Below are 23,081 nucleotides of genomic sequence, written 5' to 3' on the forward strand. Positions count from 1 at the left end.
TTTTTTTTAATTGTGGAATTTTGGGGATTATACACAATTTTCACGTTATGCTAGAAAACTCCAGTCTCGAAGTCAAGAGTCAGGACTAGTTGGGGTGTTTGTTCCAGTTTTAATTTGAGATAACTCGTCCATTTAAATTGCATGATTGCTGTGGATTATAGTCAGATTCCTAGTTGTCTAGTCACAAAGGTAATGGTAGGCTTTAAAATCAGATTTACTTACATCAAAATAAATTTGAGGGCTTTTTTTTTTGCTGTCATTTGCCTTCAGAATGGTCAGCTTTAGAGGGTGTAAGGAGTTTGTATTCTCTCCTGCACACTCAGTGGCAGTGTAGGTCTCCCTTGTGTAAGCTTCCAGTCAGTGGTTCACATTTTAATGTGAAATAGCAGTATGGCTTCAAATTCAGAGATACATTGCTTGTGAGTTTGACACTGACAAATATATCTGCATCAGCCATCCCTGGTTGAAAGTTTTCTGTACAGTGAATGTTATTTCTGCACCTTATGTGTATTTCAAAAGCATGAATAACAGGTTTTTTCCCACATTTGTTTTCTCTTGTCATGAACAATTGGATTGTAATTTGTTGGGGTGAATTTCCAGGCTTTTCCTCAGGGCTAGAATTCAAAGGAATTAATTTGTATCCACTTGTATCTCTGTAAGTAAAATGCCAAATAACTTGAGACTTGTAATCCACACAAGAACTGACAATGCAAATACTCCATGAAGCCACCTTATAGTTATCTATCCATAGGTGGCTTCTTAGGATTGTGGATTATTTGTGTTGTGAATAGAGAGCTGGTTAAGATCTGGCAGGGTTTATACTTTGAGGCAAAATGTTTTAAGGAGCTGCACTGCTCCAGACACAGCAGTTATGAGATGAATAGCCCTGTACTCTCCTTCCTGGAGGTGCTGGTGTGGACAAGGGGAAATGGCTCCTCGTGGAGCTCACCTTGATTTAGCAGAGCTGGCACTGATAAGCTTGATCAAAATGGAGTCTGATTCATTTAGAAAGGGTTCCATGCATTGTGATTCAGTTTTTCCTGGAAACAGAGCACGCTACTCAGCTGAGACACAGTCTGTCCCCAGATTGTGGACCAGCTAAGGTCTGGCAAATTACCTTATCCTCCCATCATCACTGAGAATTGTGGTGCCAAAACACTCTAGACTGGGTTCCTGAGTCCAGTACAAATTTTTTGTGCATCTGTCACTTGGCTTCAGTTTAGAAAAACTCAGGTTTGTTTGAATTGCTTGCCCTGTGTTCCTTCTAACTTGGACTGTGTATTTTTCTTTCAATATGTGGGACTAACCAGTGTCCTGTAACACCAGAATGAGATGATTTTTTTTTTTAAGTATACCTTTTAGTGGATATTTCAAAGACCAGTAGAGATCAATCCTCTTCTTGAGAAGAACACACCAACTGCCTTTGACTTCAACCCATTCATTCCTGTTAGAACTGCTCTCAGGAGTGATAAATTTCTTGATGAGGTTCATACAGAATGGGTTGTATTTAAAAGAAAACAACTTACTTGTCTTTCTATTAATGTTACTAGCATCTGCTTTTTCTGGCAAAATTTAATATCAGACTAAAAGGCAATGTAAATCACAGTTCTTGTCTAAAAAAGTATTTCAATCCACCTTGTTTACTGGAATCTTTTCATTAAGCTTGTCATGATGTGGATGATTCATCAGCTGCTGGTTTGAGGAATTTGCTTCTTGGTGCCATACACAAATGTTTAGGAAATTCTGAAGATGCTGTTCAGGTAAGTAGCTAAATGATGATTTCCTCCATTATTCCTATTTTATAAACAGTTCTTTTAAAAATAGTGAATACTTTTCAGTAGGAGTGTTCAGCAAGTCATTAGTTTTTTAGTGCCACTGATCATTCTGGTTTGTGAATTCGAACAGAATTTCTTTTAAAATTTTCTGATTTAGCATGTCTTCATTATATTCTGTGCTGTGAAAGTAATTGGCTTTGTTGAATGAACATGGCAGTAAAGTGGTTTGTAGTAACAAGAGTTAAGGGGAAGCTGGGAAGAATAAAAGTTTTTTTCTCTGCTAGATGTACTTTGTCCATCAAAGAAAATTAATTTTTTTTTAAAGTGTCTTAGAGATTGACCTTTTGAAGGCACAGATTTGCTGCTTCTTCTCTGGACATGTTAGAGAGAGGAGTTTGATTATTATCACATACCAAAGAACAATTTTGCCACCACTCCAGGTTTTGAACTGTAGTTACAACTCTCCTTTTTCCTCCCCAAAATAGAATGTTATTCATATAAGTAGCAAGATGCTGACTTTAAACCCTCCTTCCCCCTGCCCCATTTCTCTCTCACATACCTTAAATAATCTGAGAGAATACCTTCATCTTTGATGTCACAGTTTCTTGTTAGAGCTAATATTTTTTTAAATGTTAAGTTGGAAAACCTCTTGAATCAGTCACTATAATACTTGGTAAAAATCCAAACTAATAGTTTTGTCTTGATACAGTAGTATTGGTAAAAACATCTAGGAATTTACACCATTGTAAATTTTTAATATATTCTCATTTTAGTTTTGGCTAATTTCTACAGATTGAAGTTGAATGGTGCTACTGCATTGTTTGGAAGTAATGGCCAGTCAATTTTAATGTACCTCTGCCACCTTTGTTTTCTTTTTTTCTTTTCATTTTTACAGTACTTTCAGCGAGCTGCTAAAGATGAACTCTGCCGTCAAAGCAACTTGTATGTCCAGCCATATGCTTGCTATGAACTTGGCTGTATCCTGTTGGACAATCCAGAGGTAATAGCATGACCTATTTTTACACTTACAAAAGTAGTGGAAGGAGTCAACATACCAGTATGCAAAGAATGAAACAAAGTTTGTAGGTGACTGTGCATATGAAGTTTTAAAAATATGTTTTATACCTACCATAAAGAAACCTACAACTTTGTGGGGAATGGGGATTCAGTCCAAGAAATGCAATGAGTTTTATGTCACAGTGTCTTAGTTTTGTACTATTGAGAGTGTTCCTGATGCTGGTGGCAACAAAGGCCTCACCAGAATGCCTTGGGTAGGCAGGGATTTCTTGTCTGCAGGTGGTATTTAGTGTGGTAGATGCCTAGGGTCCTTTTCTTACCTATTTAATATCCTGTTGGATGCCATTCAAAGTTCACCTGTACTTATCCTCTCCAAACAGAATTTGATACCTTCCTGAAATAGCAAGTGGCTTTTTAGTCATTTAAATTCCATTAAAGCTGTTTGTGTGGGCATTTTGACTTCCACCCTGAGTAGTGAGGGTTTTGTTCTTCAGGATGTGGAAGAAAATAATCCACCTCCCTTTCAGATTACCCAAATGGCTTGGCTGACAGTACATTTAATTGTTCAGGTCTTTGCACATACCCTACCTCAGAGAATCTTAAACCAGAGCAGCTTGTGCAGCACTCTTGGTGCCATTTCTCTCCTCAAATGTGTAACCCCAGTCCTTGGAGTTTATGCCACCTTCTGTTGTTAATCAGATGGCAGGTTAGGGGGGAAGTGGTCACAGGGTAGTCACTTGAACCTCCCCTTCACTGTATGTGGTCTATGAAGTAGTGAGCTGAAAGTATTTCATATTCTTAAGATTCTGTTTTCAGTTGGTTTTGCTGTTGTCACATTTAGTTAGGGTTGAGCCTTCTCCTTAAAGGGAGAAGGAGAGGAAAAACTTTCAATAAAGAAAATTATCATGACAAAGGACAGAACTATAAAATGCTTTTTAAACTAATTTTCTTTTTGAAAACCCTTCTGCCCTAAGACTTAGAGCTGGGCTTTGGAGCCTGGAAGGAAGGTCTGAGTTCCATAACAGTTCCTGCTGCCTTTCTTTCTTTCCGCGTTCATGTTTAAATTTGATCACCTCAAGTGTCTCTAAAAGAAACCTCAAAAATGTGGGTAGTGAAGGCATGTTAAGACTTGAAGAACATGAGAGCAGTCCTTCCTTCCTCCTGCTTTACATGCAGTGTGTGCACACAGTAGCTGAATGTGCCCCATGTAGGGTGTTTGAGGGCTGAACCAGCCTCAGCTGGAGGAGCTGTGGTAGTGTTTAGTGTATGAAGGATGTGGAGGAGACTCCCTCTCGTGGCACTGAGAAAATGAGGAGGGAAATGATGCTTGACTTCAACAAAGTGGGATGGGGTGGGGGAAAGCAAGAGCTGGAACTAGAGGTGAGTGACTCCTGTTTATACAAAATTTCATTTAGTAGCTGGGGTGTTGTGCTAGAGCTCCATAATGGTTAAGAAAGAGAAGGGAATAGGACTTTGTAGTTTCTTTAATTTCACCTTTTCTGTAGAGGACTAGAAATACATAAAAGTGCTTCTCCTGGGTGCCTCATTAGTATTTCCAGTTTCCTAATTTGAGAGGGTTTTGTCTGCTCAGTACCTTTTTCAAAGGTAGAGATGCTACTCCATCTCACCAGCTCATTTACTTAAAGTATATTCTGTAACATTTGTGATGTGTTTCCAATGCAATGTTTGTCTTTTTGTAGACTGTGCCAAGAGGCAAAACCTTACTCCTCCAAGCCAAGGTAAAAACTAAGGCATTTTCTAGTTTAATTGTCTAAAATGAAAGGGCATTTGGGAGGTTGTGTTTCCAGGGGTTTGGGGAAGGGGGAGTGGATGTTAAGTGGTGGTGTCCCTCATCTGTAATCTACAACTCCTGTCATGTGGATGTGCATTAATGTGCACGGTACACATTTATGTGTACTCCATGGGTTTGTGCTGCTAGGTCAGCCATCACACAGAGCCCACATCACTGACAGCTCCTGCAAGTGTTAGAACCTTGATAAGTTTTTCAAGCAACAATTGGCTACAGAAATTTTGAAAATTACAATTCTCCATTCCTTGTGTGTTCCATCTGGTTCCTGCCTTGGGCCTGTTGGGATTTTCTGGAGCTTTTGGATTAGTAGAACCCCTCAGGTGCTCTTCAACTATATGAGTTTCAATCTGCCCTCTTTACCAACTTAGAATTTCTGTAATAATTCCCTTGCTGTGGGTAATATGAGGATATTGCAACATGCAGTCGCCAGCTCACCTCTTTTCTTTGGACACTTTTGTAACATGATTTTAATAGCAAAATTATCTGCATATCCTGAAGTGAAGGAGGCTAATAGGTGTATGTTTGGGGTTTTTTCCTTGTTTTGTTCTCCCAGGAGGAATTTACTGGCTATGACTTTGAGAACAGATTGCACGTCCGCATACACGCAGCCTTAGCCTCTCTAAGGGAAGTGGTTCCACAGTGACCATCAGGAAGGCTTGCTATCCTTTCCCACAGTTCCTGCACTTTAGGATGAAGCAGAAGAAAGAGCTGTTGGGAAGTCCAGCTTTTCTTCTGAAAACCACTTGTGCCAGAGACACTTTCCTAGTATGGCTGAGTAAAAACATTACAATTTTAACTAAAGGTAAATCAACCAGGAAGAAGGTTAAGTGACCTTGTGTTTTTAACTCTTCATTTTTTATTTTGTTCAAACCAAGCTGAACACAATTACTTGTAATTCTGTGGGTGAGCCTAAATAAGCACATTATTTACTTCAACAACATTGGCAAGGTTGATTTTTACCTTTTAAAACAGGTCTTCATGTAAAATTTGCCAGGAGGAACACTTTTGGTTTAATTAGAATAATGCAACATAAGTAGTTGGTATAAATGTTGAGGTTGGAAGTGGTCAGAATATTCCTTTTTCTCCAGGTATTAGCCAGCACATAGGAAGAGGAGGAAAACTGTTCAGCCACAAAAAGCAAATCTTACTTTTTAGTGGCTTTTGCCAGTTACCTCATGATGGCTAATGGTGAATTTTAAACTTCTCACCCCCTTTTGTTCTTTATCCCTTTCCTACCAACCCAGCTCATATTTGTGATATCAATGATGTCAATATTTAAGTTCTTTGCTTCTGGTACGTTCCAGACAAATCCTTTGACATGCAGCTACTGCTTGGGCAGTTCTTATTTTGGCTCTTACATTCTGAATATCATATTAAGATTTTACATGTTTTTCATTCAAGCTGCTGGATCCTTACAGCAGTGACCTTTAAAGGTATTTAAAAAATCCACAACCAAAAAAAATGCCAACCCACAAAACTGCTTTGGCAGTTACATCAATATTACAATACCTTCAGTCTCTGTGCAGTATTTCAAGCCTGTGATGTCAAGTTATTGAAATACCTCAGAGAGCCTAAAACTTTTGTCATGACCATATAATTTCTAATACTTGGCCATCAGTGTGCTTATCTGTAGCTTTTTTTTACTTTTGTCCTTAATGTGTAGTATTTCCTTATGTTTTATATTCAGCTAATATTATATTCTAGGAAGGTAAATATTTTTTTAAAGAAGCAGAAGCTTATGAATGGAAATCTGACCATAAAGTTAGTTGAATTGTGTTACTTTGCAAAGCTAAGAAAACTGGATATCCTTGGAAATAGTTATCCAAAAGCCTTATCTTTACTTTGGTCAGGTTGCCTTAAACAGTTCCTTAGCTTAAGCTTTTTTTGTTTCTTCTTACCTTTTTGTAGAGCATGTTGCCAAAGTTCTAGACTTTGCCCACACCTAACCTTCATTGATTTGCTTTTGAGGTTACATCTAAAGCAAGACTGATGTGGAGGAGAGAAGTAATGTCCTGTTTGGTAGGCCAAATGAAATGGTTGAGACACTTTTATTTCTCTCTAGAAAGACATAGTTCTGCTATGAAAGGCATTCCTAGAGCAGTTTAACACTTCTGTTGCAGTTCCTGAAGGAGAGGAGGAACTCTTTATAAAGCAGTTTTATTTTTGTATAATCTAGGTGTGTTACAGGTAGTACACTGGGATTTTTTTATTCCACTTTGACAGTAATACTGAGTCATAAATGGGTGTTCAACCTTATTTGGTCAATCCAAATAAATATTGACTAGAAAATGATATATTGTATATGTATATAGTGACTGCTTAGAGTTCAAATAATTATTTTAAAAATGGGCTTTAATGTACTTGAAATCTTATTTTGTCCTATCTGACTTTTAATGTTTTTCAATCAGACAGTCTGTTCTGGGTAAATAGCTGGGAATGGTGCAGCTACTGGCAAAATTCTTTTTAAATACACTCCTTAAATATGATGTGAGACTTGGCTGTTCAGGACACAAAGCACCTGCATGCAATTTTTGTTGGGATATTTAGAGTCTGCATACTTGGAGGTAGCTAGAAAATTGTAGTAAATTTATTAAAAGGTCTGTTCTCACCAGGCCAGGAGTGGGTATAGAAAGACATTATATGTTCATGTAACAGTTCAATAACTCTGTGCAAAGTGCAGCTTTCCTGTGGGCTTAGCAAATCATCACAACTGTATGTTTCTGTATTAGTTACTTTTTCCCTCCCCCCTCCTTGTAGGAGACCCTCCTACACTGTATATGGCAAAATTATTTTTTATGTTAGATTGTGCCTGTGATGAGAAAAAAAAAATCAATGGTCTTTTGTGTAAACTAGTAAGTTTTTATACTGTGGAACTCGGAGGCATGGTCTAATAGCAATAATGGAATATGCATCTTGCTAAGTAATATATTAAGGCCATCTTTACTGGGACAGGTATTTTTTGTTGATGTTGATGCAGTTTTTATCTCAGTACAACTCATTTCAGATAAATAACTAGAATTTTTAGATGTCACCAGGTGGCATATTTATTGTGATGTACTGTAAATGTTGTTAATTTACAGAACTTGCACTTTTATATTTCTGAGTAAAATTAAAAGAAATGTGGACATGAATTTTGTTCCTTTGCTTCTTGAGTTTGATTTCTAATTAGTGGCCTCCTGAACAAGATGATACCAAGTACTGGGAAAACTCTTGGGATGTTAAGTGACTCTGTAACAAAGTTTTCTAGTCAGCAATTACCTCCAGCATTTTTTCTTCCAGTATAATTACAGTCTCCTGGATTAGCAAGTGAGTTACTTCATGTTGAGCTCAACCATAGAGCGAATGAAGTTTAAGGTACATTTTTAAGATATCAAATTCACTTGTTCATTACTGAAGAAAAAGTACCACACACAGTTGTATTTGTTGCATTCCTACACCTTTGAGAAGTGTTTCTAATTTACTCTAAAGCAAGCACAAAATTTCTTCTCTGACTTTGAATGCTTGTTTCATATTCTAGTTATGCTTTATTCCTAAATAAAATTCCCCAGATGCTGTACTGAATTGCTTTTCAGTTTGCAACACTGTGATTGCCTTTCTAACAATTGATTGTACTTGTGTTTAAGAGCTGCTCCGTACCTGCTGAAGTCTGAGCACGTGTTAGGTTGATGTAGGCCTGATCAAACCTTGCAGTGGGGTGGAAGCAGAGTACAGCACTCAACTTCCCTTTCCAGCAATCATTATGAAACACCAACAGTGGTAGAAAACACTTTCATTAGAAGTTATGCAACCCCAGACAAACATTGTAAAGCTAATCTTGAGTAAATTTATGCTTATCTTTTTATTTTAAGTTGGGAAGCCAGTGGCATCTGTCAGAAACTTTGCAGGCAGCCTAGAGCGCAAGGAAAATGAAATTTAGCAGTAATAGACTTGAACAAGTCACAAAAGTGTGCCATTGTTAGGAGATGGTGAAGAGTGTTTCTGCTCACCTGGCCTCTTCCCCACCCATTTCCTACCACACAGAAATTGAACTTGAGGCAACCTTTCCAGAATTAAATGCTGAATTATTTTTATATCTGATTACTTTTTTGATGTGTGTTTGGACCCCACAGCTGGACTCACCACAGGTTATCAGGGATATGTGCATGTTAGTTGCACCTACTATAATTCTTCCCTGCCTCTGCTCAGAACCCCTTTACACAATAGCCCAAGATCTCCATAATCTACTGAACTCCCTGTGTTTTAACCACCAGTGAGAGTCAGCCATGGGGACTTCATGTGCAGCTGTCTTACTGTTAGCCCTAATTTTTCCATTGCTGGTTTTTCCAAAATGCTGCTTGTCTTTTGATGTCACCTGTTCCATGATGGTGTTCCAGTCAAGTAATCTGTTAAGCTCAGCAAGACTGGCTGTTGGTCAGTGTTCTTCAGGCATTTCTGGCAAGCTGTGCTTATCTAGAGGACATGCCCAGGTGGGAGAAGGGAAGAGATTAAAAGGAAAAAAAATGACTTGTTTGACTTGAGGATTTGAGAAGGAAGGGAGAAAGAGATTGTCAGAATTTGCTAAGCAGAATAATTTTTGTAATAACGACCTCCCAGTCTTTCACTAAAAGCAGTATGTTTATTATATTGAGAAAAGATAGTTGTACTGCTGGGACATAGACTTGTTCCCAGTTAATCAATGACCTGATCCCTTTTCTGGTAGAAAAATAAAGCTTATCTGGGACCTTGATTTGCTGAACTTCTGCTCAGGCTCTTAGATTTCAACATTGTCTGGAAGCTGTTACTTTTGCAAAGGGGTAAAAGGTGGTAGGACAAGGCAATGACCTCAGCTGGGCAGGCTGCTCATGGGCTGACAGGCCCTTCCCTATGGGGCCAAAGGGTGATGTGTGTTGGTAAAGTACCTGGTAGGTTGCTCTTGATGGATTCCAAAACCAGCATTTAAGTCCCAGCACAGTGAATTAGTTTCCAGACATATTTTTTCCTATAGCTGCTCTTTAGTTTCAGACACACACAATTTTATCTTAGGTCCTGCAGCCTTTCAAATATTTATGGAGGTTTATGCTTCAGTTCTGTCACTTCTGGTAATACATTTTTCTGTGGTTTATGACATCTGTACTTAAGCATCTTTGAAGCTTTTGCTGTGCAGAGCTTTGCAAACCTAGAGTTCTGAAAGTTTTCCAGAGAAGCAAATGTGCAAGTTCTCCTCTGCTCTGTATTACTGAGGATGATTACAAAGTAATCATGGCTACCTTTGCACTCAGGTGTGTGTAATACCTTTATCAAGGCATGTGCTTCCATGTGTTCTCAGTACAGAAATCTAGACTTTGGATTGCTCTCCCTACTCCAAAAATGATGCATTTTTTACTTCTCATATATATATTCTGGAAAGATTCTTTCTATAGGAAGCTCTTCTTCCTAGTTTCACAAGTCATAAAATACGAATATTTAGCATTTTAAATATTATCATCTGTGTTGTCACTCTCCAGGACTGAAAAGATAATGTGAGAAGTTTTCTTGAGAAATTATGAAGGATTCAAGAAGCATTTTGTGGTGAGTATACATTAGCATACTTTCCTGTGAATGAACTGGAAAGTCAGTCAAAATTAGCAGAGTTCTGCTGCAAGTATGTTACTTTTAAAAAGAAGCTGTTACAGATTTTCTAAATGCTTTAGCACCAGTGAGTTTGAAATCTTCAGTACTGCTGGAGTTCCCCTCAGGTTTGTGTAGAGATGCAGAAACCCAAGAATGTAAGAGCAGGTAGGTAGATGATGGTTTTCCATCTATAATGAAGGCTGATCTGCAGCAATGTTTGTGTTTAAAGTTTTTATCCCTCAGTAGACTCCTGATCATGCCTTGCCCCTGTGATCTTTCTGTCTTTACAGTCCTCCAAAATACAGTGGTAACCTTGAAAATACAGCACTACACAGTGACCTTTCTTGTGCTTGTTGTATTGGAACAGAAAATGATCTTCTGTGTACCTACTAATAATGTGTGCTGGGAAGCAAATGCCACCCACCCTGATCACCTGGGCAGGTGAGGTTTGTTTCAGGGTTTGCCCTTGCAATCATAAGATTCTGCAGTACAAACAAAGCCTTTATGAAGGAATAACCTGTTTTCTCTTGGGGTGTGGCTGAAGAAGTTACAGTCTCCAGCTGTGTCCTCTGAGCCCCTGCCAGAAGCCACCAAAGAACAATTAATTGCTTCTCAAGTGCCATATTTTGCAGTTTGTTCAAATCCCTTGGGTTTTGTATGTCACCTGTGTTAAAAGGCCAGGCAGGAAGCAGGGGGTGGTCTGTGCACCACAGGGGTGGGATGTGGCTGCAGCCTTTCTGCTTTCTGCAAGTTGCAGCATTAGATTGTGTGATGGCATCATAGCCTGAGGCTGAGGGGAAGAATTGCCCAGGAAGAAATGTCTAGTGAGGAAAACAGGTTTTGGCAAAGGCACTTGCTTAGAAGGGTTCTGCCTGTGCTGGGCATTAGGCAGGTCAGTGGCAGAAAGCAGGAGCAGGTTTCATGGTACTGTGGGGAGGGGGAAAATGCAGCAGCTCATGGGAATGTGTGAATGCTGTGGGCAGGTGCAAGATCTTGCACTTGGCCTTGGCTGAACTTCATGAAGCTTGTTTGGGCCCAGTCCTCAAGCCTGTCCAGGTCCCTTTGGATGGCATCTCTTCCCTTTGGTAAATCAACTGCACCACACTCAGCTTGGTTGCATGTGCAAAAGTGCTGAGGGCACACTTGATCCTGCTGTCATTGAAGAGACAATAACAAGTCTGCTACAGACTTGTTACCAATAGTTTTGGTCCCAGTACAGACCTTTGAGGATCCACTTACTGCTGGTTTGTTTCCACCCTTCTAGCCACTTCCTTATCCATCAAACCCATGTATCTCCAATTTAGAAGCCAGAATGTTGGGAGGGACTGTTAAAGACCTTCCAGAAGTCCAGGTAGATGACATCTGTAGCTCATCCCTTGTCCACTAATGCAGTCACTCCATCATCCAAGGCCACTAGATCAGTCTGGTACTATTTGCCCTTGGAGAAGCTGCAGCTTGTGTTGGCTGTCCTTAACCACCTCTCCATCTTCCATATGTTTTGATGTATCTTCTGGGATGATCTGTACCACAGCTTTACCAGGCACAGAGGTAAGGCTGATGGGCTGGTAGCTCCTACAGTCCTCACCACCTTTTTTAAAAAACAGATGTGATACTCCATTTTCTCCAGTCACTGGGGGCTTTGCCTGACTGCTGTGCCTTTTCAAATATGAGGAGAGAGTGGCTGCATAATTGAGAATTGTCACCTGAATACCTGTGTTAAGGAAACATCCCTGTCCAGCCATTCAGGAGGCACCCAGGCAGTGACACTCACAGCACCTGGGCTGGCAGCAAGATTTCCATTTCCTCTGGAGTCTCCCACCCACAGTGCCAGTATAGGATTTGGGACTCATGCTCCAGTAGGGAGCTAACTGGATTGCACAGCTGCAAGGCAGCCCTTCCTTTCTGTGGCATTGCCCAATAGTGACAGGTTATAAATGGGCCTGACTTGGCTTGGGCTGGCAGGGAGAATAATGTTTTTTCAGAGAGGATTTAGCTCTAATGCTTTGAATAATGTCTCTCATAATTTCTGATGTCATTCGGAAAGCAGCTCAGCGCTGAGCTGTGATGATGAATTGAAAGACTTGCCTTCTCCTCTGCTACTGTGCTGGTTTTACAGAGAATGATCACCTTTCACCTCCACCATCACCTGCTCCTAATGATCCATTACAGGTTGCAGCTTTCTGCAGTGAAACCAAGGTTAGTTACCTCAACCTGTGAGGTTGTAGCATTGTGTTGGGATGATGAATTGATGATGGATGCAGAGATTCCATCTTTTATAGAGCAGTTTTCAGAGTAATTCTGTTTGTGGACCAAACAAATTATCTGTTAAAGATGAAGCAGCCATTAAATGCAGGCCAGGCCTCAAGTACTACAACCTTAGGTCCATCTGATGATGATTTATTTGGCATCCTGAGAGAGCAGAATCTACAGCACAACTGGAATCAAACTGAGCAAGTTTGTTTTGTCAGGTAAGAAAGTTTGGGCATTTATGTCACCTTCCCATTTCCAGCTTCCAGCTCTACAGCTTAGTGGTAAGTAAATGGAAGGTCACCTCTTGTCAGTGCAATGCAGGGTTAGAGGTGACTTCTAAGAAACTACTGGACCAACACTGTCTATCTGGCCAAAATGCTTGTGTTACATTTCACTGCCTTTTGGTCCAAGAAATGGGACTCTGGCCAGGACTGTACTCCTGAGGGCAGGTAAGAGTGATGGCAAAGTGCCCATTAATGCAAAATGATCTTGCTGAAAACCTGTATTTTCTGAAGCAGGTGTTGGGGACCTTAGATGTAATCCCTGTGTCCTGTGGCTAAGGAGAGGAGCTAGTGGCCAGTTGGAGCCCTAGTTTTGATTCTCCTTGACTGAAAGATTGATTATTCCAGCAGTGACCTAAGTTTTTTCACTTAGAAAAAAAATGGTGGTGGTTGCCTGTGGTTGCTGGACTTGGTGAGTTTCTGCAGCCATCCTTCCACAAAGAGCAGAAGAGCTGGTGCCCATCTTTCTAGGTGAGGCCTTCACCAGCATCTCTTCCCTGTGGTGGCATGTGCCCAGCTCAGCCCTTGCCCAGCTGGAGAAATCCTCCAGCCTGGGGCTGTCCTGCCTCCCCTCTCCCTGGAACAGCAGAGCCTTTTGTAAAGGAGAGTTGAGCTTAGGTAGAGTTCTAGATTAACAGTGGCTTTTTGTAAAAAAACCTAAACTTTTAGGAAAGTTTGTCAAACTTCAGTTTCAGAAATACTGGACAAAATAGCCTCTGCTCTGACAACATTTTATTTTTTCATTTTTATTTTTTTAGGTTGCAGGTGTTTGTCACTCACATAACAAATGGTGTTTGCTGTCCCAGCTCCCTTCTGTATCATGCTTGCTTTCCCTAGGTCTAGGTGTGTTTGTTTAAGACATAAAGATTTACAATATGACTGGAACTAACTGCTCCTGATTCCCACAGCTGTTTGTGTCTTTTTAGCCTCAGGTGCCTGGGACATGCATACACTCTAATGTATGGACCTTCTGTTGTGTAACTTAGTTGAGACAAGGGGAAAATTACCATGAAGCCTTTGTCCTGCTGGAGGTGGGGGTCCTTATTCCTGGGCACTCCTCAGCTTTTCCAGGGGAGAAGATTAACAACATGGTCAGCTGTCACAAATACCTGCTCCAAATTATGTGATGCTAGAAAAATTAAGCTGGGAAATTCTCCACTTTTTGTTCAGGCCACCATTAGATCAGACTCCATACCCAGAGCAGGGTACTGAAAAACAATGCTTACTTCCCACATAGGAACATGCTGCTGTTTGGATTTTGCTACTAGAAACTTAATTTATCCCTTTTCAAAATAAAATAGAGATGATTGCTTAAACTAGTTGTCCTATATAACACACCCACACTGCTTTCCTCTGCTTGTTACTGTTTGCAAGTCCTGCTCTGATTTTAGTCTCAAAGAACCACAATTTTAGCCTCATATTTATACGTATCCTTTTGCCTGTAGCCTGAACTTTTAGTGTTTGTGTAATATTCAGAGTGGGGCAAAATACCCTCCCCTTGGAGTGCATTGAGGTAGCATCTATAGTTCTTCCACACTTACCTACTGAGTTAATGTTAATTTTTAAACAGGTAGAGAAGGGAGGCTGTTTGCACTTCAGGAAATGGTCAGGATGGATGGAGTTTACATTGCAATAAATCAAATAATGTTAAGCAAATGTTCAAAAAAACCCACCAGCAATTAGAACTGCATTCCCATGTTGAACATCCCCAGTGTTATCCTTGTGTGAACTGTGCCCACTGCCACATCTGCTGGAGCTGTTCCAGTGAGGAGCCACCCAGCCTCTCACTGTGCTGACATGGGGAGGAGGCAGGAACTAAATGTTGTGCTTTCCTTGGCACTCAGTGTTCAGTGCTGTGTGACCTGCACTGGCCCAACAGCCAGGCTACTTCTCCAGATCTCAGACTCACACCTGGAAGCTGCACAGCAGTCCAGACATAAGCTCTGGCCCAAGTAGAGGCTTCCTGCAGATAGGTACTAAAATCCTGCATCTACTGGTCACTGTGAGAGTTGGCCCCTCACAGGAAAAGGTGCCAAGGAAAAAGCTTTCCCTTATCTATGCAAATATGTCTCAGCATCAGGACCTGGGTAATGTGAGAAGTGCCTAGAATAAAAATAGAAAGCATCTCATTGCCTTATTAACAGTTTCAGTAGTCCACTTAAAGCTCAAGCTGCAGGAAGCTCTCAGTTCCCCAGCCCTCCCCACCCCCTAGAAAGAAACTCTTCCTTGCTTATGGAGAAGAGAGGTCGATGGAGCACAGAGAAACAGTACCTGTCCTCACTACAGCAGGTTTTGGATGAAGCTTGCTCAGAAGGGGTCAGTACTGTTGAACACCACTCACTTTAGACTAGATGCAAGAAGTTTTGAAGCCTTTATTTAGTAGCAATTAAATTATTCAATTAACACTAACCTCCAGACAGCAGTTAAAATACTGTACAAAGAGCAGCTTGCCCTCTAGAAGCTCTGTACACAGTTCAGTATAAACAGACGAAGATTGAATGCACCCCACTGAAAAGGGGTAAAGCAGCTGTGCACAGGAGGCCTCACTGAGGTGCTGTACTACCTTTGAAATGCACAAGACTTCCTTGCAGGGAGTTTGCACAGTACAGACACAGTCCTGTCCCCCTGCCATATTCCACCAGGTCATTCCTGGACTGATTAGGTTCTTGCAGTGGTGCTGGGCACCGGAACTTCTAGTGCATGAAACAGATTCTTTTAAAACCTGTTACTAGTGTGCAGTTCAAATCAAATCTGTAGATATTTAAATGGCTCTTAATTCCTTAAATCATAAGGTTGGTAGCAAAACAGGAGAGCAAAATTCAAAACACACTGCACAAAACATTGAATAAATAACCTCTGAGTAATGTTTGAATAACTGCATTACTGCTCCAGAGATGGGAACACTTCTGGAATCTCCTGAGCAGAGCTCAGGCTTCAAGGGAATTAGTTTAGTAAAAGAAAAGTCACTTTATGAAAAATTACATCTTTACAGAAGTGACAGCCTTTTCTTCATTTAAGAATAGAATATTGCAATTACTTTGTGTGCTTTTTAAACATTCCCATGTCACAATAAATAAAACCAGTTTTACTTGTGCCAATGTTATCTACAAAATAAAGTATTCACAGAACAGCTGAAGGTGTTCTATTCCTCATACACCACAACCTAATATAGGTGTACTCAGGGCAGCTTGAAACCACAGCAACTTTGTCCAGGCAGGATCCACCATCAGCCAGAAAAGTTATTCCCCTACCTTTAGGACTGCAGATCATGTACCACCAGATTTATTGCAGAGATGCTTAATATTCTGTTTGATAACATGTCAGTATTTTCAGGAGATAAGTAGAACAAGGGAAAACATTAAAACAGATTAAGACTTATTTGTATCAGTCAGAGGCTCCTTACTGCATTTTAATAAATATCAGGTAAATTAAAGTAGTTTCTGTCCCAGTAGTTGCCAGAGTAAAGCCAGTCCTGTGTACCAGTGTGGGGATTGGGGCCTTGGTGGAACCATCTGCAAGGAAACACACAGCATGTTAGTGAAGCTATTAAGATTCACTTGTACAAGTTTAGAACTACTTTGCTGCATCTTCAGCAGATGGTATAAAATACACAGCACAAAATAATTGTTGCAGGAGTCCTCTTGGTTTTAAATTTGTGAGTTTAAAGTCATCTTCAGTGATTACATTTTCCCATTTGCAACACTACTTAAACGTCTCTGAGATGGAATTACTGACACCAGTGTTTTGCCATTTGAAGCTGCCAAGATTACTGCTTAAAAAAAAAAGGACAGATACAGCTTTATTTCAAAGCAGTTTTGAAAAACCATTCTGGCATGCACAAGGAGTAAGTTTTTGCAAGACATGTAAACACCACAACCACTGCAGTCCTGAAAACAATATTATATCCCTGGATCTAAATTACCCCTTGTTTTTTTAAAGCCTTGTTTTGCAATGCACTTCTTCATAGAATTGTAGAGTGACCTGGGCTGGAAAACACCTTAAAAACCATCACCATCTTTGACCTTTCTTTTCTGAATAACCTATACGTAGAAGCCCTTTGTGTTATTTTTTTTTTCAATGCTTTGCCAAGTTCCAGCTTTGCCTTGGCCTTCCTTACCCCATCCCTATATAACTAATCTCTGTTCTTCACAGGTGACTCGTCCTTGTTCCCACTGCCTGTGCATTAGCTTCCTTCCCTTCGGTTTGACCAGCAGGTAACTCAGAACAAGTGTGCCAGCTACCCTCAATGAGGATGAAACATCACCCACAGGCTGCAGGAGCAGTTCTGGATTATTACAAGTTAACTGTTGTGTTAACACTGTTGGCAGCAGGAGACTCAATCTCAATGCCCAGAAAGCTGATTCCATCTGCATGGAGCTACTTGCAAGCTTTTACTAAGCTTGTTATTAATAGAAACACTGATGTTGAGCACCTGCTTTCTTTCCTTTCTTCTCTCCTCCTGCTTAATCTGGAGGCACCATATAGCACACAGTGAATGCCACTTTCTGTTTGGCCCAGTTACTCAATCTTGTGCCTCAACAGCACACAGTACCAGACCTCAAGCATTTTGACTTCCTTCTGTATTTTGCCAAGCCACACTTATGGCATGAGCCAGCTTGGTAGAAGCTGTTTCTGTGGTAATGTGCTCCACAGCTTCCTTTCACCTCTCACTGACCACAGAAACCAGTTGTTTCTGTGACTCACTATAGTGACCACACTCACTTAAGTAAATGATCTGTGTGCAAGGCAGCCTGTTTAACTCTGCTCTTCCCTTCTCCAGCAATGTTTCAGAAGAGTAAAAGCACATTTGAACCACATCTGACTTGATCTCTTTAAAAGGTAAAAACCCAAAGGCCACCAGTACTGCAGGGTTGTGTTACAAAGCAGGGCAGCTAACAGGCAAGTCTTGCTTGGCTCAAAGGACTTGAGAGAGCTGTGCTGGAAGAAATGCAACAAAAAAGTCAACAGAAGTCATTCACCCCTAGTACTGTACACAGCTCACTCCTGCTTCTCCTCCCACAGGAGGAGTCAGCTATTCCCAAATAAGAAGTGTCTGGATTGGCTTAACTGTCCATTTCATTGGTGACAGCAGCTCATTCCAGAGCTAAAGCCAAACACTTGCCGTGAGACAGGGCTATAAGCACAGTGACCTCACCTCTCAGATTAAGAAATTCTAGCCAGCCCACAGCTCATTAGTGTGTCCTCAACACTTGCACAGGTCAGGACAGAGTGCCCCTCCTCCAGTATCCACCTACTTCAATAGGAAGGAGAAAGGCAGTGGGAAGAACTAAGCCTGAGAGACCTGTAAGACCTAAATCAGTCAGTGATGTGGGGAAGATGGGACAGGCTTCACCAAAATTAACAGACCACTGCTGTATTTCAAAACTGAATTAAATATTTTTACTCAAGACTTAAGATTACTGGTCAGCATCTAAAATAGTAAGTGTTCAACATTAATCACCTCTTGAGAAACACCAAGACCTCACTTGTAAAGTGGATTCAGAATAATAAAATTATATATTAAAAAAAAAAATTACTGTGCACTTTGGAGAATTGTCTTAGGAAGGAGGAATTCTACCAGACAAGACAAGAAGCCTGTTTTTCTGTGGCAAGGAAATGGCAGCAGTTTAGATCTGAGCTCTGTTCATATGCACAGCAGAATAAGACCTACAGATGGGTAGGACACTTCTTCACAGCATGCACTTTTACCCCCATAGCACAACTCTCCTTAAACTTAACATTCATCCTTTATAGGCAGCCACACCTGGCATTCCTGCTAAAGAGATCAGACACCAGGAATTTTCTGCCAAAGCTTTAGAAACATCCTGGAAAGCAAAGAGTTCTTAAAGGATATCCCAGATTCGTGCTGAACAGGTTTACACAATCTGCACAACAGCAGTTGCAGAACCTTGTGAATGGCATCTGTGCTAATTATATAACCCAAAAACCACAGCTCCATGGGAATTCCCCAATTTCCAGCTTCAGGTGCTTTAAGCTATATTTAAGCTACTTCAGGCACCTGGAAGAATACTATGTAACTATCCCAGGTTTGAAAATACCTGGTGAGAGCTAGAAGCACTCTGAATTCAGGAAAGGAAGTGAAAGGTGCAAGGCTGTCCAGCACTTAGAAGCTTTACAAAGATGTTATTCTCCATCAGTCTCTATGCAAACAAACCCAAACACTTCAGGAGAGCAGGCATAGGAAAAAGACAAAGGCAGACATGTCCAAACCTGGGATTTTGGGATGATGGGTGACTTCATTTAAAAAAAAAAAGAAAAAAAAAAAAAAAAAAGTCATTTATTGTTACAAATATTTTAAAGATATTTAATCCAGAGTGTCTGACTGTATTAATAATACAGAAGAGAAGAACCTTGCTTATTTAAAGTTTAGCACTACTATTGTTTTTTCTGAGAGGATAATGCCAACTCACTACTATGCTTTTAAATAGACTTTGCCTGGTCAAACTTGATTCATCTGGTCACATTTTCACAGTTTCTTCTTGCTTGTGTGTAAGAGCTCCCAGCTGACTCCTCATAGTTTAAAGAAAACCCCCAAAAAATCCCCAAAACATCCTGGCAGGTCCCTTGTATGCTAACTTCCCCTTAGCTCCTCTTTTGTAGTTAGGGGCCCCCTCCATAAGAAGGCAGGGTCTTGGATAACTGGGTGATAAACTGTGAGAACACAGCATTGTCAGCACAGAGCAACGGGGCTGAGAAGTCATGGGCAAGCTCACAAGGAGGGAGCATCTCCTCTTCTCTTTGGCCAGGCATGCAAATTTGAGGCAATTAAAACTAACCAGCAACAACAGTCCTTACCAGCAGCCGTCAGAGGTAACATCTTTGTCATGCCAGAAGCAAGAAGTGCTCAGAGAAGACAACAGTTTGTGTTTGCATATGGGTGTGCAAGCAGTGAGAGAAGGAACCAGAGCAAGCCTGGCGCTTCCCTCTGGAAGCGCTACATCCCGCTGGGAGCGAGTCTGCAAACACAACGGCAGCACTGCAGACCTGCTGCTGCTGTCTGCTCTTCATGCTGGCACAACACTCACTGCATGTCACCAGTGGAGACTGTCACCTAGCTTGAATGTTCAAAGCCTTTATGTAACTACACACACACAGAGGCAAGGGCACCAACCTCGTCTTCCAGTCTTCCTCTGACTTGGAACGATTTTTGCGGGCAGTCCTCTGTTTTTCCTCTAGCCTCTTCTTTTCTTCACTAGCCAGATCTTGAAGGAATAAAAATACAGAAAAATACAGAAGATATTAAAGCATAATATATAAGACAGGGACATTACTTCATCTGACCCAGAAAATAAATAAGGGCAGTAGTAGAAAATGTCCATTTAAAAAGCCATCTACAGAACATGAAGGTTACTTTACTGGTTTTGTCTAAGAGCAAAGGCAAGCCAGCGTTTGCAAAGGATCAGCCAGTGGCATCCTGGTCTTTAAGACTGCTAAATATATATTTATCCATGGCCTGAGGACTATGGAAATATGTCTACATGATAGCAAATGTGAGCTAAGGGAGGTGGCATACGTAGAATTTATTTCAGTAGGAAAACTGAATATATGATCAATTTATTTCAGAAATCTGGCCACCTGCTTCTTGTTGAGTTTTGAGTTAAGTTGCTACTAGTGTCTAGTTCCTCATCACCAGAAGTATGGAATACTCATTTCCATATTAAAAAGAATTGTCTCTGCAGCATCCCTTCATTTTTTTTTGTAATGCACTAATGCAGCATCCCAAACAAGCAGAGCAGTTGCTTCTCTTTGCCAAGAAAGGATGATCAGAAGGTCTGAGGAGTAAGTCAGACTCAGAAGCAGATTAGATGAAAGTCAATCTCACTTTCCTGAATCCTCTAAAAGCATTTCATACACAAGTTTTCCAAGAATGATTTTCTTAACTATTTCTACCAGCCATTCCCTGTCAGCTACTAACCCAGTGTGTATTACCAGCTGCAATTCAAACTTCATGCTGCTAGTCTATCATGAAGGAATATGGTCTGTTGCTAACAGCATAGTTATTTGCTCTTTAAATTTACACAGACAAATTACTGGGGATGTTCTGAACCAAATATATCCATCATCCTGGCCACAAAACAGTTGAGCAGGCAGGAGAGAGTGGTTGTGGGAATTCACTGATCTATTGTAAAAGCCTCAAAGAAATGGTTATCAGCTTCTGAGTAAAAAGAAAGAAAACTGCACAACTGCACTGTGTTACACCATGACACTGGTTTTTATTGCTAGATCTCAGACTACTTACCAGAAGTGTCATAGTTTTTGCCTTGTTATACAGCTGAAACCAAATCAGGTTCATGACTTACCCAATCAATTAGCAAGCCAGAGAAAACACCAGCCCCCATACTGTTAGTCTACAAAGCTTGCCATCCTGCTTTAATGTTAGTCTAAAAGCACACTGCTCCTATTCACTGAAAGTCCCATCATGTACTTCTAACTCACTCTTCTAGGACAGCAGAGTGTTCAACTCCCAGTGAAGTATAATTTTGTGTATTATCAAGTGTATTTTTTGGCATTTCACTTTAATAGTTTCACTTTAATAGTTTTGACTGCATTTCTCAGAACTGGCACAACAAAACACTTCCTCTGCATCAGGCTGATGGAAACAGACAAACTGAAAAGTTCACGAGTATTTCCTTAACACTATGCAGATATTGTTAATCAACACTGCTTTGGTCACCAGTCTAAACCACAGCAGCAGATATGGGTGACTATGAAGAAGATCACCTCCATCCCAACCATCCCCTGTGCAGGTGGGTGACACCCGAAGCTCAACACAGCCTGCAGAAGGTTGTGTTAAAGACTTACTGCCTGGCAGCATGGAGGAATGCATGGGGAGATACTTCATCTGGCTGTTCATCTAACGACTGTTTTCTCAGTCCCTCAGTTTTAAGAAAAAACAAAACCCCCTTTGCCCATAACTGAAGTTACCTATTTCTCCATTTTCCATAGCTCTGATATCTGGTCGTAGCCGGCAGTCAGTTTTGGGAATGACACTCTCCATTTCTTTGTCCAACTCATTCAAAGCCATAGCAAAGCTTGTAAAATTATACATCTGAAATTCAGAGACAAAGATGAAAGGTGACCTTATGACACCTCTAGCTACTGTGTTAATACAAAAGGAAACTGCTGTCTAAAAACAAACATCCAAGTGCTTTTGTATTACTTAATCAGTCAATATAGGATTGCTCAAGATACCAACAAAACTGCACTGTTTTGGATCACCTACAGGCAGTGTAGGTGATCCTTTCTGTTTCTGCTTAAGGAGGCCAGCATCCAATTACTCAGTGCACTATTTCTCTCTTATCTTCTTTTTCCAGTCCTACTAGTATTTTCTCTATCTCCATAGAGAGATGTCCCCCTAGATTAATGCAGTGGGGGCATCTTTTCTGTACCAATTATTTGTCTTCTCAGCTGCACATAATACCCTTGTATTCTGCCTAGTGGTTCTCCAGCTTCACAGCCCTTCCCACACCAACTTGTGCCATGCAGGTCTGTCCTTGGAAATGTCTGGCCTCTAATAAAACCCTTCAGTGTGATTTCTTACAAGGCTGGTGCCTCAGTGGGGAAGCAGAGTGGAGAGAAGAGGTGGGGAAAGGCCCCATGCCACTATCTACATGAAGCATCCCATTTTCCAGAGAAATTCCACTGATCCTAGATTGATGTCTTTGGCAATTATCCTTCCAACCCCACATTAGAAAGTTACAGTTGTGGTGGGGAGGCTTGTTGCAATAAACAGGCAAATCCAAACAAAGACAGCAAATGGATGTGCTTTGTGTAAACCATACAGAGTAACAGGATAGCACACACTTTCAATAAGGAGAAGCATAGCTGACCTGCGCTGAATTTGGAGGTCTTGGAGTTATCTTCCATAGCAAAACACTTCCAGGAATAACATACACACTCTCAGAGTCAGGCAATGGCATCTCATCTGATTCCTCGGTATTGCCCACCTAAAGGCAGCACACAAAGAAAAGAACGGTGCTTTGAAGTCATGAACCATTTACACCCAATCATTCCAATACTGGAACTTACAGAAAATTATTTCCTTGACTAAAGGTGAGTAATTTCAGCAAAGAAACTTTTCTTGTCAAGGATTGAGGCATTAACATAGCACACATACTCCCAATTCCCTCCTAAAACTGTTGGTAGTTGAACACTACCAACAGTTTCTTGCATCAACATCTTTGTAGATGCAAGCTGGATGTTCAAGCGCTAAGAAATGTCAATTTCTCCGCCTCAGAGATGTCCTATTTCCTCAAGTACAAGCATTTTCATGCCTGATACTTAACTTCACTTGTGCTTCATTAAAGGTGAAGAATGAAAGCCACATTTCTCATCCTT

General features: G+C 40.7%; 2 protein-coding genes across 5 annotated transcripts in view; one reads left to right on the forward strand and one right to left on the reverse strand.

Annotated features, from left to right (window-relative positions):
* The window catches only part of TTC39C (tetratricopeptide repeat domain 39C), a 37,133-nt gene extending 29,400 nt beyond the window's left edge, over positions 1-7,733 (forward strand). Inside the window, exons 11-14 of the mRNA XM_036378691.1 lie at positions 1,663-1,760; positions 2,671-2,775; positions 4,493-4,531; positions 5,156-7,733. Of these exons, the coding sequence (XP_036234584.1) occupies positions 1,663-1,760; positions 2,671-2,775; positions 4,493-4,531; positions 5,156-5,245 (332 nt within the window). The 3' untranslated portion in view covers positions 5,246-7,733. The remainder of the gene's footprint in view (positions 1-1,662; positions 1,761-2,670; positions 2,776-4,492; positions 4,532-5,155) is intronic.
* Positions 7,734-15,074: 7,341 nt separating this feature from the next.
* Positions 15,075-23,081, reverse strand: part of OSBPL1A (oxysterol binding protein like 1A) — a 77,327-nt gene continuing 69,320 nt past the window's right edge. For all 4 annotated transcript variants that reach the window (XM_036404641.2, XM_036404640.2, XM_036404653.2 and 1 more), the window contains 4 exons: positions 22,574-22,690; positions 21,669-21,792; positions 19,855-19,945; positions 15,075-16,234 (listed from right to left, as the gene is read on the reverse strand). In XM_036404641.2, the coding sequence (XP_036260534.1) occupies positions 16,132-16,234; positions 19,855-19,945; positions 21,669-21,792; positions 22,574-22,690 (435 nt within the window). In that variant the 3' untranslated portion in view covers positions 15,075-16,131. The remainder of the gene's footprint in view (positions 16,235-19,854; positions 19,946-21,668; positions 21,793-22,573; positions 22,691-23,081) is intronic.

Source organism: Molothrus ater, chromosome 1, assembly GCF_012460135.2.
Source record: "Molothrus ater isolate BHLD 08-10-18 breed brown headed cowbird chromosome 1, BPBGC_Mater_1.1, whole genome shotgun sequence".
NCBI classification, from domain to species: Eukaryota; Metazoa; Chordata; class Aves; order Passeriformes; family Icteridae; genus Molothrus; species Molothrus ater.